Source organism: Halichoerus grypus, chromosome 7, assembly GCF_964656455.1.
Source record: "Halichoerus grypus chromosome 7, mHalGry1.hap1.1, whole genome shotgun sequence".
Taxonomy (NCBI): domain Eukaryota; kingdom Metazoa; phylum Chordata; class Mammalia; order Carnivora; family Phocidae; genus Halichoerus; species Halichoerus grypus.
In genome coordinates this window covers 33,725,330-33,740,185 of record NC_135718.1, presented here as the reverse complement: position 1 = coordinate 33,740,185, position 14,856 = coordinate 33,725,330, and the positions used below count along the sequence as shown (strand labels likewise).

General features: G+C 35.9%; 1 protein-coding gene across 2 annotated transcripts in view; it reads left to right on the top strand.

The window, feature by feature from the left end:
* Positions 1 to 14,856, top strand: part of EXOC6 (exocyst complex component 6) — a 211,605-nt gene that overhangs the window by 147,639 nt on the left and 49,110 nt on the right. For both annotated transcript variants that reach the window (XM_078077357.1, XM_078077356.1), the window contains one exon: positions 3,424 to 3,565. In XM_078077357.1, the coding sequence (XP_077933483.1) occupies positions 3,424 to 3,565 (142 nt within the window). The remainder of the gene's footprint in view (positions 1 to 3,423; positions 3,566 to 14,856) is intronic.

Genomic DNA, 14,856 nt, shown 5'->3' with positions numbered 1-14,856 from the left:
ATTGGCACAGCCTGGCAGGGAGGATGGATGAATCTGTCACCGACTGGTTAATTGTGTTGCTGGTCTCAGTCTGACATCAGGTCTTTGACTCTTAAGTGGCTCAATACAAAACAAATTAGCAGATTGTAGTCATATTTCTCATTCTATATGCTTTGACTTTGTTGAATGCAGTCCATAAATCATATTGACTGACACACAAGTAAATGATGAAAGCTGCTTTTGAGACATGGATCTAGAAAGCAGCACTGTGAAGGTGCCATGGAAGGATGCATATGGTTGACCCTTTGGGAATTTCCTAGGAGCCAAATGTCTCCTTACCACAATTGTTCCTAGAAGAAAAGCTTTTGGGTAATGCAAAAAGGATCTAATATGTCAGCAAATTCTCTTTTACAAGTTCCTTTGAAATCTAAGAAGTTTGTCTAAGGGTTTTCTCTCTTTGCAAGTTGTTTTTCAGCAAAATGTTAGAGGAGGGTAAAAAAGTACTTACCTTTAAAAGTTTGGCAGGTGTTTTTACTTATTTATTGAACTTTGTGTTAAAGAGAAAGAAAATGTTAAGAGTAGTTGCAATTAGTTGCAATTAATTTTTCAGATGAGTGCTGCAGAAAATTCTACGTGTTTGAAATTTACTATTTCGGTTTTGTTTGTTAAAAAAACAGCATTTCTAATGAAAAAGGCTAGTTTCTAAAGATAATTACAAACGTACTTATATTATTTGTGTCCTAGAAAATGATAATATTTTTAAGAGTGTCCACAGTATTAGCAATAATAATGTTCAGAAAGGGGTCTTTGGTTATATCAAAGTGTACCAAGGGCTATAGGCATCAAAAATGAATTGCCAAAGGTATTTTTTGGGTGTGCAAATATTTGGAACATTAAACATTTTCTCTCTAAATACAAGTAATAGATGGATTTAAGGATATTTATGCACATTTTATAGTTAGGAAGTAAACATGTTGAAAATGTATTATCTTATAGAATATAACTTTTTAAATGTTTGAAGAATCCAAACCTTTGATATTAACTTTAATTTTGGGCTATAAGAAAGGATTTATTTAATTTGAAGATTTATGAAATATTTTACAATTTTAATCTTATATCTTTGAGAACAATAAGCCTGTCTTTAATATGCATAATCAGAAGAAATTTGATATTAGGGTTTTATTATTACATATGTTGTTTAAACAAAAAGCTAAATTCACACGTGCATGCATGTGTGTGTGTGTGTGTGTGTGTTTTCATTACCTATTTCCACCAAGTTTATGGAATAGCCTGTATTTCTGTACTCTTACCATCATTTTTGGCTCCAGTACTACTGTTACTTAGTCATTTGTAGCATTTGAACCCATGTTGAATTTTAAAGGTCACCTTAAAATTATACCACTTACATTGTGCAGTGTGTTTACTTATAAAATCAATATAATAGTAATTTTAGGGGGCGATTTATTAATCTGTTTTGCAGTTGGTATATCATAGGGGCAACATAAGTAGGACATGGAGCTGATTGGATGGAGAAGTACATGAAGCTAAAATGCAGTAGTTGTTCCATTAGGTCAGAATTACATTTCCATTAAGTATTCTCAAGCCTATTACATTGTAACTAAATTACATGCCATTGATTTCTCCTTTTTCTATGTTTTTGTCCCCCTCCCATTCATATTGATATTATGGTGCTTGGGGAATGGAGCTGCATGTCTCCCAGACTAATTCCTCTTGGGTTTGAGGGATCTTGAAGCATGCTGGGTTTTGCATTGTTCGTTACATTCTTTTTTGGCAGTTCATCAGTATCTGTCAAATATATTGTTTGCATTGGCTTTTATCTCTGAAGTTTTTGATTAAGAAATTGAGATTCCATTTCAGATACAGTTTTTCACTGCATAGTATCTAAATGCTAAAGACTTATTCATAAAAGCTGCTTTGTTTCTAGTCTGATTTTAAATGTGTAGTTTAATGAACAAATGTTGTTCTAATAGACATCTTAAAAACATATTTATGTTTTTTTCTAAGAGATCAACTCTAAACATTTCTGTACCAATTTAGTAAAACATTTATGTTTAGATTTTTTCCATGATTTTGTAGCTTTATTGGCCTTTGTAAGTAGTAAAAAACATAATTATCAAATAACACTGAGTAAATATTTATTAATGCAAATGAGGCAAAACATGACACATTTTCCAAAAGTCGTTATTTCTGACCATTTTCATAGGTCTTTGAATCCTATCACAGGAGTCAATCCATCACCAAATCACATGTTTGTGGTTGAAGAGAGCAATACTAGGAGCCGTATTACACTGGAAAACTATACATGAAAGAGTCTTTATAATATTTTAAACTTTTAATTGGGATACAAAATCTGTTTAAAGAAACAGTTTATACTAAAAGTGACGTTAATCTAGAGGCTAAACATGAAAACTTAAAATTTGTATCATTTTTAAAGAAAATATAGCCTTAAGGCTATCAGTGAAAATTTGTATAGTTTTTAGGAGCTTATTATAGTAGAAAATATTTTATAATAATATATGTAGTGAAAGAAAACCACAAATATTTGTAATTTATTTAACCACGTATTTCTAAATTATCAGGTGATTTAAAAACTAAATGTAGATCTGTAGATGATTTTGAAATCATATTGGTAGGCAAGTCCCCCCAGCTAATTGAAGCTGTGCTACAAACTGATGTTGATTAGAGGAACTTATGACTCAAAAGTATATTTTTATTTTAGGTACAGTTTAAATAAAAATATAGTGTTTATTAACTTCCTTTATTCTGGCTTGGTTAATTATATAAAGCAGAGCTTAAAGAACATTACATGAATAAAATGTTCTGTCAGTATAATTATTTTATTTCATAAATGCCATGTTTTAATGTGCATTTTTAAAATACTTGAGAGGGCGCCTGGGTGGCTCAGTTGGTTAAGCGACTGCCTTCGGCTCGGGTCATGATCCTGGAGTCCCTGGATCGAGTCCCGCATCGGGCTCCCTGCTCAGCGGGGAGTCTGCTTCTCCCTCTGACCCTCCCCCCTCTCATGTACTTGCTCTCTCTCATTCTCTCTCTCTCAAATAAATAAATAAAATCTTTAAAAAAAAAAAAAAATAAAAATAAAATAAAATACTTGAGACATTTCAAGAGATATAACATAATAAATCATGGGTTTTTTACTTGTCTTTTAATTTTCCTGGGTGCAGTTAGAACTTTAATGATATTTATGTTCTGAGAAGGACAAGTAAACAAGAATATTAATTTTAATTCTTAGGCTAAAAGGCATAACTGCTTAGAATACAGAAATAGGCCAGTAGTCACTGTTGTACCCCCAAAAAGGCAACAAAAAGAATGTCAGGTGTATAATTTTTCTGATACTTCATGGTGTATTTCTGTGTTTGCTTATTTGTTTATTTATATTTTGGTTTTAATATTTGTTTTAAACAGGGGAAGGTTGCCCAGACTGCTTGCATGTCAGCCTGCCAGCATCTGTCAACATCCTTAATGCAGATGCTGTTGGACAGTGAGTTAAAACAGATAAGCATGGGAGCCGTCCAGCAATTTAACTTAGATGTCATACAGTGTGAATGTAAGTACCTTATTGGTTAAATCTCATATATTTCTAGGAATTTATATTAAAATTGTATGGAAAAAATGGTATATAAAAGGATGGTTCAGGAAAAGAAGGAAAAGGCCTGAATCTGAAATTTTCAGCGGCCTTTGAAGCAGCTTCTTTCCAGGAAGATAAAAATATCTCAGCTTCAATTTAGGGGCCCTAGAGCTCTAGAAGCACCGAAGTGGCAATACAGACTGGGATAATTGAAAAGATGATTCATTTTTCTCCTTATTCCTTTTTCTGGTCATTCTTGCCAGGACACTCCTAACATTGGGCATCAATGAATGAAATCATTCTAAGTTTGTCGTTCTTACTTTCTGGATAGGTAGCATTTTAGATATTTGCTGCAGGGATAATCTTAGGGCCCTGCATTCCAAATGAAGCTTCTTTTATATTCTGAATTTTTGATTCTCATTCCCCCTAAATTTCTTAAGCCTTTACCTTTGCCATTGTTTTTCACTGTTTTCTTTAGGTAAGAAGTGAGCAGATTCTGTAATCTCATGTTGACATTAGCCAGTCTGCTTCCAAACTGGATATGCTATTTGGTTATTAGCTTTGTAATATATACTTCTGGATGTGGGTTTTATCACCCTTAAATTGTAACTCTTTAAATAAAGAATGTAAGTATACAGAGCAATTTTCAAACATTGCCTTCAAATGAATGGTATACTGATTAAATGATGAAAATGCCTGGTTGACAACTGAGTCAGGCACCACTGTTGATAAATTGAAAATCAGTGGGACACAAGGATTATAAAATGTCTGTCTGAGGCAAATTTTGCAATAATATATTCTGTATGAAAGACATTGAAAATGTCAGCAGCTTGCAACTGAAGCAACAGTGACTGATTTTTTTCAACAAATATCAAATATTTGTCTGCCCACTGTGTGTAAGGCATTCTGAGAGGAAAAACAGAATTAATATTAAAGAAAATAATTATCGGGATGCCTGGGTGGCTCAGTTGGTTAAGCAGCTGCCTTTGGCTCAGGTCATGATACCAGGGTCCTGGGATCGAGTCCCGCATCGGGCTCCTTGCTCAGCAGGGAGCCTGCTTCTCCCTCTGCCTGCCGCTCCCTCTGCTTGTGCTCTCTCTCTCTGATAAATAAATAAACAAAACCTTTAAAAAAAAAAAATAAAGAAAATAATTATGTAAGCTGTTTGATCAAGATCAGTTGTTTACTGCACAAAAAAAATAAGGTTTTTTAAAACTTACTATTTCCTTCAAAAAAAGAGAAATGCTTATTTACAAAGGAAAAGAAAGTTTTTCCTTAGGGAAGAAAAGGATTTATTTTCTTTTCCTAGGAAGTATTTCTATTTTTTCTACTTAGAAAACCTTTATTGGCTAGTTTGGTAAGGAAAAAAAAAAGAAAACCTTTATTATATATCTTTCTCAAAATACAACTATCATTTAAAATGGTATTTATTTTGTATTTTTAAAATATTTATCAAAAAATACCTTTTTTTTTTTTTACAAGTTTCTAAGCTCAAAATAATTGTTATTCCATTCTACAAATAATTTGAAACTGATTTTTTTGAAAGTTCTGTAAAGGTTGTCTTATTAAGATCATTCCAGTATGACATTACATATGTAAACATCTTACATAAATATTGCTTGAAGTATTTTGTATTATTACATCTTTAATGTGTATTCAAAATAATTAGGTGGTTGAACCCTTTATTGGCATTTGGGTGTGTCTTCTCATGTTTTTTGTTCAAAAATGGAGATTACTGTTTGGCTAGGCAACTTTAGGTATCTAGATCTTCTCTCTGTTTTCTTCCACCTCCATGAAAGGCTAGTCTAACTGTACTTACAGAAAGATACATAAACCCCAAAATCTTTGCCTCTCTGTCTTTTTTTTTTTTTTAAAGATAGATTTATTTATTTATTTATTTATTTGACAGAGACACAGCGAGAGAGGGAACACAGCCAGGGGCAGAGGGAGAGGAAGAAGCAGACTCCCCGCCGAGCAGGGAGCCTGATGCGAGGCTCGATCCCAGGAACCTGGGATCATGACCTGAGCGGAAGGCAGACGCTTAACGACTGAGCCACCCAGGCGCCCCTGCCTCTCTATCTTTCCATAGGATAGTTTCTACCTTTAGTTGACTTCTTTAGGTGGAGTTCCTGAAGGCTCCTTTTAAAATGCTGATTTTTTTTAAGCACTATTCTCTTGGAAGAGACCAAGAAAGGTCCTAAGTATGAGCCAAAACTCAGAAAATCTAAAACCCCAGTCTGATGGGGGCCAAGGTTCAGGCACTATAGATATGGAAAGGGGGAGAGCCCAGGATTCAAAGACAAACCACACAAGATAATTCAGCTTCCTTTAAGATTATGCCTGTGGTTGGCTCTGCTCCTTAATACTTATCATGTATTACTTAATCATTACTTACTTAATATAGCATCATACATTTAGTACTCATTGAACAAATGTAAACCAACATTACATTTTCCATGCTTATCCCACTCTCTTTCTGGTGCAAAAGAACTTTCTACCCCCAATCATGAATTTGCTGATACATAAATCACTTAAAAATGAAACTTAGCTTTTTCTCTAATGACTATGTTAAGAGAATTAAGTTTTCATCTTACTTTAAGTAGTATTTTTGTTTTTTTAAATCTGGAAGAAAGATTTTTTCTTTTTTTTTTTTTTTAATTTAAGATTTTATTTTTAAGTAATCTCTACACCCAGTGTGGGGCTCTAACCCACAATCTGGAGATCAAGAGTTACATGCTCTACCAACTGAGCCAGCCAGGTGCCCCCAAAAGTAGTTTGTTTTAAAAAATATGAAGTTTAAATTCAGTATTAATGCAGGATGTATGCTTTCTACATATTGGGGCAGGGAAAGGAGAAGAGGAATTTGGCTAGGTATGAGGAAGGCTAAAATGTATCATAAATTTGTGAAGAGAAGGGATCTCTATACCATAGGAATCAACTGGGATATGGAGAAGATAGGTAAGTAATTCAGATGTGGAATCCTAAAAGCTAAAAGATCATCGAGTTTCACCACTTACCTGGTAATAAATATACACATACTCCTCTACCTTGAAATCCTTTCTAAATAACCCTGCCAAATAGTTGTCCAGCTAGTCCTTGAACATCCAATTTGGGGGATTAACTACTCTTCAGAAACTGTGTTTCCGTGTAATGTATCACTCTATCAGTTTCTTCCAGTCAGGTGAAATCACTTTCTCTAAACTTCTCTTAATGGAGCTAGTTCTACCTTGGCTACAGTCAACACTGCCTTTGTGCAAATTAGAAATGGTATCCCTGTTAAAGGAAAAAGTCCTCCAGAGTTGTCTGTTTTACATGAATTAGAAAAAGTTTACCTTCTTTCTAGCTGGACTCAACCCCCTCCAAGGCACGTGGCTTTATCAAGTGAAATGTGGTCTAGATGTCAGCCCTTCCCTTGCTCCCCTCTCCTCTCCTCAGCTGGACACCCGGATGTAGTAAGCAGTCTGATGCGGTCTGTAAATGGCAGTTCTGCTTAGGGTCGTACGGAGAAAAAACAAATCCTCGTCCACAAACCAATTATATGAAAACTGCTCTTACATCCTTCCAAATCTTCTGAAGGCCAGACATCAACAATGCCTCTTACTGTTCTCATCTGATACGATTTTAGATCCAAAGCTCTTCTTTGAATAAACTGGTTTGACTACCTTCTGTTTAATGTCTGATACCCAAAGTTGACTACAGAGATACCGAGGTGTGGGGGGATCCAGTATAATCTGCAGTTGGACTATCAAATGTATTATTCCATAGTCTGTACTTTATTACTAAAGCCCAAACTATTATTATCTTTTTTGGTTGCCAGAGTATACTCTTGAATCATTGAAGCTATAGTTTTCTAAAACTTGTGTATCTCTCTCTCTCTCTCTCTTGTGTGTGTGTGATTGTGATTGTTAAGCTCTGTTTTTCTTATCCTATACTTGTGTGGTTGGTTTTGTTGTGGGATTTTAAAGTTAGCCATATTAAATTTTAAGATTTGTTTCACAACTAACCTATTGAGGTCTCTTTATATCAAAATTTAATATCATCTGCAGATTTGTAATCATGCTTTTTATATATTTAACAAAGTTACTAACAAAATGTTGAACAAAACCTTTTATTTATATCATGAGATACAGTACATCAATGGTTCTCAAAACCTGATCCCCAGATGAGGACCTGGGAACTTGTTAGAAATGCAAATTACTGGGTTCCACCTGCTGAATTGGAACCTCTGGGCACCAGACCCTCTAGGTGATTTTGATCCACAGTAAAGTTTGAGTACCACATTATATGGATCTTCCCTTTGTATTGACTTAGATCCATTATTCAGAATTTTATGAGTATCTTAAATACCCATATGGTTTTGCTCAAAGTGATAAGCAAGTTTTTCAGATGCCTTGCTGGCATATAGGGATAATAATAACCATTGGATTTTTCTTATCAATCAGTCTATCCTTTAAAAGAAGAAAATGATGCTACTCTGATTCTTCATAAACCCATATTGGCTCATAATTACTTTCTCGTCAAGAGACTCAGAAATCATTACTTAAAAGACCGTGACTGATTTTTGAGACTAACATAAAATCTTACTAGTCTGTGTTGTACTAGTAAGAGATCCAGAGTCCAAAGAAGTCAGGTAGCAGGGATCAGGAATTAGAGACCATGGGCAAGTTAAGAAAGGCTTAAGTCAAAGAATTTAAGCAATAGGAGGTGAGCATGAAATATAAGCATCAGGAATGGCCTTTGTATGGGGCACCTGGGTGGCTCAGTCAGTTAAGCTTCTGCCTTTCGCTCAGGTCATGATCTCCGGGTCCTGGAATCAGGCCCCGAGTGGGGCTCCCTGCTCACCGGGAAGCCTGCTTCTCGCTCTCCCTCAGCCCCTCCCCCAACTTGTGCTCCCCCTCCCCTCTCTGTCTCTCACTCTCAAATAAATAAAATCTTAAAAAAAAAAAAAAGAATGGCCTTTATTCTCAGTTAGATCTTCCTTTAATTGGGTTTGATCAGAAAGCAGAATGTTTATTTTTCCATCATCATTACTTTGTGAAAACTTTATACATGTATTTCCTAGGCCTCAGATTGTCAATCTACAGGTAGAAACAAAAAGGACATCTCACTGAAGTTGGGAAGATGGGACGATGGAAATAATTTCGTTTCTGTCATCATTCAACCATGTGCTTTTAGTTTTTGTTTGTTTTATTTTTCTGGTGGTGAAAGAATTAGCACTGATCCATCTGTGTGCTCACTTGTTTTTTTATTTTTTTAAAATTTTATTATGTTAATCACCATACATTACATCATTAGTTTTTGATGTAGCGTTCCATGATTCGTTGTTTGCGTATAACACCCAGTGCTCCATTCAGTACGTGCCCTCTTTAATACCCATCACTAGGCTAACCCATCCCCCTGCCCCCCCCAGAATCCGCAGTTTGTTTCTCAGAGTCCATAGTCTGTCATGGTTCATCTCCCCCTCCGATTTCCCCCCCTTCATTTTTCCTTCCTACTATCTTCTTCTTCTTCTTTTTTTTTTTTTTAACATATAATGAATTATTTGTTTCAGAGGTACAGGTCTGTGATTCAACAGTCTTACACAATTCACAGTGCTCACCATAGCACATACCCTCCCCAATGTCTATCACCCAGCCACCCCATCCCTCCCACCCCCGACCACTCCAGCAACCCTCAGTTTGTTTCCTGAGGTTAAGAATTCCTCATATCAGTGAGATCATATGATACATGTCTTTCTCTGATTGACTTATTTCGCTCAGCATAATACCCTCTAGTTCCATCCATGTTGTTGCAAATGGCAAGATTTCATTCCTTTTGATGGCTGCATAATATTCCATTATATATATACCACGTCTTCTTTATCCATTCATCTGTTGGTGGACATCTTGGCTCTTTCCATAGTTTGCCTATTGTGGACATTGCTGCTATAAACATTGGGGTGCATGTAATCCATTCTGATCACTACATTTGTATCTTTGGGGTGAATACCCAGTAGTGCAATTGCTGGGTCGTATGGTAGCTCTATTTTCAACTTTTTGAGGAACCTCCATACTGTTTTCCAGAGTAGCTGCACGAGCTTGCATTCCCACCAACAATATATGAGGGTTCCCCTTTCTCCGCATCCTCGCCAACATCTGTCATTTCCTGACTTGTTAATTTTAGCCATTCTGACTGGTGTGAGGTGGTGTCTCATTGAGGTTTTGTTTTTGGATTTCCCTGATGCCGAGCGATGTTGAGCACTTTTTCATGTGTCTGTTGGCCATTTGGATGTCTTCTTTGAAAAAATGTCTGTTCATGTCTTCTGCCCATTTCTTAACGACTGAGCCATCCAGTCGCCCCCTCTTCTGCCCATTTCTTGATTGGATCATTTGTTCTTTGGGTGTTGAGTTTAAGAAGTTCTTTGTAGATTTTGGATACTAGCCCTTTATCTGATATGTCATTTGCAAATATCTTCTCCCATTCTGTCGGTTGTCTTTTGGTTTTGTTGACTGTTTCTTTTGCTGTGCAAAAGCTTTTTATCTTGATGAAGTCCCAATAGTTCATTTTTGCCCTTGCTTCCCTTGCCTTTGGCGATGTTTCTAGGAAGAAGTTGCTGCGGCTGAGGTCGAAGAGGTTGCCTCCTGTGTTCTCCTTTAGGATTTTGATGGACTCCTGTCTCACATTTGGATCTTTCCACCATTTGAGTCTATTTGTGTGTGTGGTGTAGGGAAATGGTCCAGTTTCATGCTTCTGCATGTGGCTGTCCAATTTTCCCAACACCATTTGTTGAAGAGACTGTCTTTTTTCCATTGGACATTCTTTCCCGCTTTGTCGAAGATTAGTTGACCATAGAGTTGAGGGTCCATTTCTGGGCTCTCTATTCTGTTCCATTGATCTATGTGTCTGTTTTTGTGCCAGTACCATACTGTCTTGATGATGAGAGCTTTGTAATAGAGCTTGGTGTCCGGAATTGTGATGCCACCAGCTTTCTTTTTCTTTTTCAACATTCTTCTGGCTATTCGAGGTCTTTTCTGGTTCCATACAAATTTTAGGATTATTTGTTCCATTTCTTTGAAAAAAGTTCATGGTATTTTGATAGGGATTGCATTAAATATGTAGATTGCTCCAGGTAGCATTGACATCTTCACAATATTTGTTCTTCCAATCCGTGAGCATGGAACGTTTTTCCATTTCTTTGTGTCTTCCTCAATTTCTTTCATGAGTATTTTATAGTTTTCTGAGTACAGATTCTTTGCCTCTGGTTAGATTTATTCCTAGGTATCTTATGATTTTGGGTGCAGTTGTAAATGGGATCGACTCCTTAATTTCTCTTTCTTCTGTCTTGTTGTTGGTGTATTGGAATGCCACTAATTTCTGTGCATTGATTTTATATCCTGCCACTTTACTGAATTCCTGTATGAGTTCTAGCAGTTTTGGGGTGGAGTCTTTTGGGTTTTCCACATGAAGTATCATATCATCTGCAAAGAGTGAGAGTTTGACTTCTTTGCCGATTCGGATACCTTTTATTTCTTTTTGTTGTCTGATTGCTGTGGCTAGGACTTCTAGTACTATGTTGAATAGCAGTGGTGATAGTGGACATCCCTGCCATGTTCCTGACCTTAGGGGGAAAGCTCTCAGTTTTTCCCCATGGAGAATGATATTCGCTGTGGGTTTTTCATAGATGGCTTTTATGATATTGAGGTATGTACCCTCTATCCCTATACTCTGAAGAGTTTTGATCAAGAAAGGGTGCTGTACTTTGTCAAATGCTTTTTCTGCGTCTATTGAGAGGATCATATGGTTCTTGTTCTTTCTTTTATTAATGTATTCTATCACATTGATTGATTTGTGGATGTTGAACCAACCTTGCAGCCCAGGGATAAATCCCACTTGGTCGTGGTGAATAATCCTTTTAATGTACTGTTGGATCCTATTGGCTAGTATTTTGGTGAGAATTTTTGCATCCATGTTCATCAAGGATATTGGTCTGTAATTCTCCTTTTTGATGGGGTCTTTGGTTTGGGGATCAAGGTAATGGTGGCCTCATAAAACGAGTTTGGAAGTTTTCCTTCCATTTCTACTTTTTGGAGCAGTTTCAGAAGAATAGGTATTAATTCTTCTTTAAATGTTTGGTAGAATTCCCCTGGGAAGCCATCTGGCCCTGGGCTTTTGTTTGTTGGGAGATTTTTGATTACTGCTTCAGTTTCCTTAGTGGTTATAGGTCTGTTCAGGTTTTCTATTTCTTCCTGGTTCAGTTTTGGTAGTTGATATATCTCTAGGAATGCATCCATTTCTTCCATATTATCTAATTTGCTGGCATATAGTTGTTCATAATATGTTCTTATAATTATTTGTATTTCTTTGGTGTTGGTTGTGATCTCTCCTCTTTCATTCATGATTTTATTTATTTGGGTCATTTCTCTTTTCTTTTTGATAAGTCTGGCCAGGGGTTTATCAATCTTATTAATTCTTTCATAGAACCAGCTCTTGGTTTCGTTGATCTGTTCTACTGTTCTTTTGGTTTTTATTTCATTGATTTCTGGTCTGATCTTTATTATTTCTCTTCACCTGCTGGGTTTAGCCTTTATTTGCTATTCTTCCTCTAGCTCCTTTAGGTGTAGGGTTAGGTTGTGTATTTGAGACCTTTCTTGTTTCTTGAGAAAGGCTTGTATTGGCTATATACTTTCCTCTTAGGACTGCCTTTGCTGCATCCCAGAGATTTTGAACAGTTGTGTTTTCATTTTCATTTGTTTCCATGATTTTTTTTTAATGCTTATTTAATTTCCTGATTGACCCGTTCATTCTTTAGTAGGATGCTCTTTAGCCTCCATGTATTTGAGTTCTTTCTGACTTTCCTCTTGTGATTGAGTTCTAGTTTCAAAGCATTGTGGTCTGAAAATAGGCAGGGAATGATCCCAATCTTTTGGTACCGGTTGAGACCTGATTTGTGACCTAGGATGTGATTTATTCTGGAGAATGTTCCATGGGTACTAGAGAAGAATGTGTATTCTGTTGCTTTGGGATGGAATGTTCTGAATATGTCTGTGAAGCCCATTTGGTCCAGTGTATCATTTAAAGTCTTTATTTCCTTGATCTTTTGCTTAGATGATCTGTCCATTTCAGTGAGGGGGTGTTAAAGTCCCCCACTATTATTGTATTGTTGTTGATGTGTTTCTTTGCTTTTGTTATTAATTGGCTTATATAATTGGCTGCTTCTATGTTAGGGGCATAGATATTTACAATTGTTAGATCTTCTTGTTGGATAGACCCTTTAAGTAAGATATAGTGTCCTTCCTCATGTCTTATTATAGTCTTTGGTTTAAAATCTAATTTGTCTGATATAAGGATTGCCATCCCGGCTTTTTTTTTGGTGTCCATTAGCATGGTAAATGGTTTTCCACCCCCTCACTTTCAATCTGGGGGTGTCTTTGGGTCTAAAATGAGTCTCTTGCAGACAGCATATCGATGGGTCTTGTTTTTTTATCCAATCTGATACCCTGTGTCTTTTGATTGGGGTATTTAGCTCATTTACATTCAGAGTAACTATTGAAAGATATGAATTTAGTGCCATTGTATTGCCTGTAAGGTGACTGTTACTGTATATTGTCTGTGTTCCTTTCTGGTCTATGTTACTTCAGCTCTCTCTTTGCTTAGAGGACCCCTTTCAATATTTCTTGTAGGGCTGCTTTCATGTTTGCAAATTCCTTTAGTTTTTGTTTGTCCTGGAAGCTTTTTATCTCTCCTTCTATTTTCAATGACAGCCTAGCTGGATATAGTATTCTTGGTTGCATATTTTTCTCACTTAGTGCTCTGAATATATCATGCCACTCCTTTCTGGCCTGCCAGGTCTCTGTGGATAGATCTGTTGCCAGTCTAATGTTTCTACCCTTGTAGTTTACAGATCTCTTGTCCCGAGCTGCTTTCAGGATTTTCTCTTTGTCTCTGAGACTCGTAAGTTTTACCATTAGATGTCGGGGTGTTGACCTATTTTTATTGATTTTGAGGGGGGTTCTCTGGGCCTCCTGGATTTTGATGCCTGTTTCCTTCCCCAAATTAGGGAAGTTCTCTGCTGTAATTTGCTCCAGTATATTTCTGCCCCTCTCTCTCTTTCTTCTTCTGGGATCCCAATTATTCTAATATTGTTTCATTTTATGGTATCACTTACCTCTCGAATTCTGCCCTCATGATCCAGTAGTTGTTTATCTCTCTTTTTCTCAGCTTCTTTATTTTCCATCATTTGGTCTTCTATATCACTAATTCTCTCTTCTGCTTCATTTATCCTAGCAGTTAGAGCCTCCATTTTTGATTGCACCTCATTAATAGCCTTTTTGATTTCAACTTGTTAGATTTTAGTTCTTTTATTTCTCCAAAAAGCGTTTCTCTAATATCTCCTATGCTTTTTTCAAGCCCAGCTAGTACCTTTAAAATCATCATTCTGAACTCTAGTTCTGACATCTTACTAATGTCCGTACTGATTAGGTCCCTGGCAGTCAGTACTGCCTCTTGTTCTTTTTTGACGTGATTTTTTCCGTCTTGTCATTTTGTCCAGAAGAGAATAGATGAATGAGAGAACAAAATGCTAACAGGGTAACAGCAACCCGAGAAAAATATACACTAAACAAATCAGAAGAGACCTGAAACTGGGGGAAAAGAAAGGGAAAGAAAGAAAAAAGAAAAGAAAAAGAAAAAGATTAAAAAAAAAAAGAAAAAAGAATATGATCAAATATGATCAGGCTGGTGCATAGATCAGTGCCACACACTAGATTTTTGGTGTATTTTGGTCTGTTAGAAGAAAGTGCCTCCCAAAATTTTAAAGAAAGAAAAACTTATATATGTACAAAAATAAGGGTAAATATGATGAAGGGATGGAATATGACTGTAAAGATGAAAATTATAAAAGATTTTATAAAAGGAATTGATAAGAAGTTGGTTGAAAAAAGAAAGAAGAGGAATTAAAAAAAAAAAAGAGAGAATGTGATCAGGCAGGAGACTAGAACAAAGCCATACACTAGAAATTTAGGGTATATTTTGGTCTGTTAGAAGAAACTGTTTCCCAAAATTTTAAAGAGAGAACAACTTATATATATATGCCAAAAATACGGGTAACTACTATGAAGGGATAGAATATGACTCTAAAAATGAAAAATAAAAAATATTTTTTTAAAAAGGGATTGATAAAATGTTGGTAGAAAAAGGGAAAAAGAAAAATTCAAAAAAAAAGAAAAAAAAATTAAAAAAATTAACTTTGAAAGACTAAAGAATCAGGGGGAAAAAAGCCATGAATTCTATGT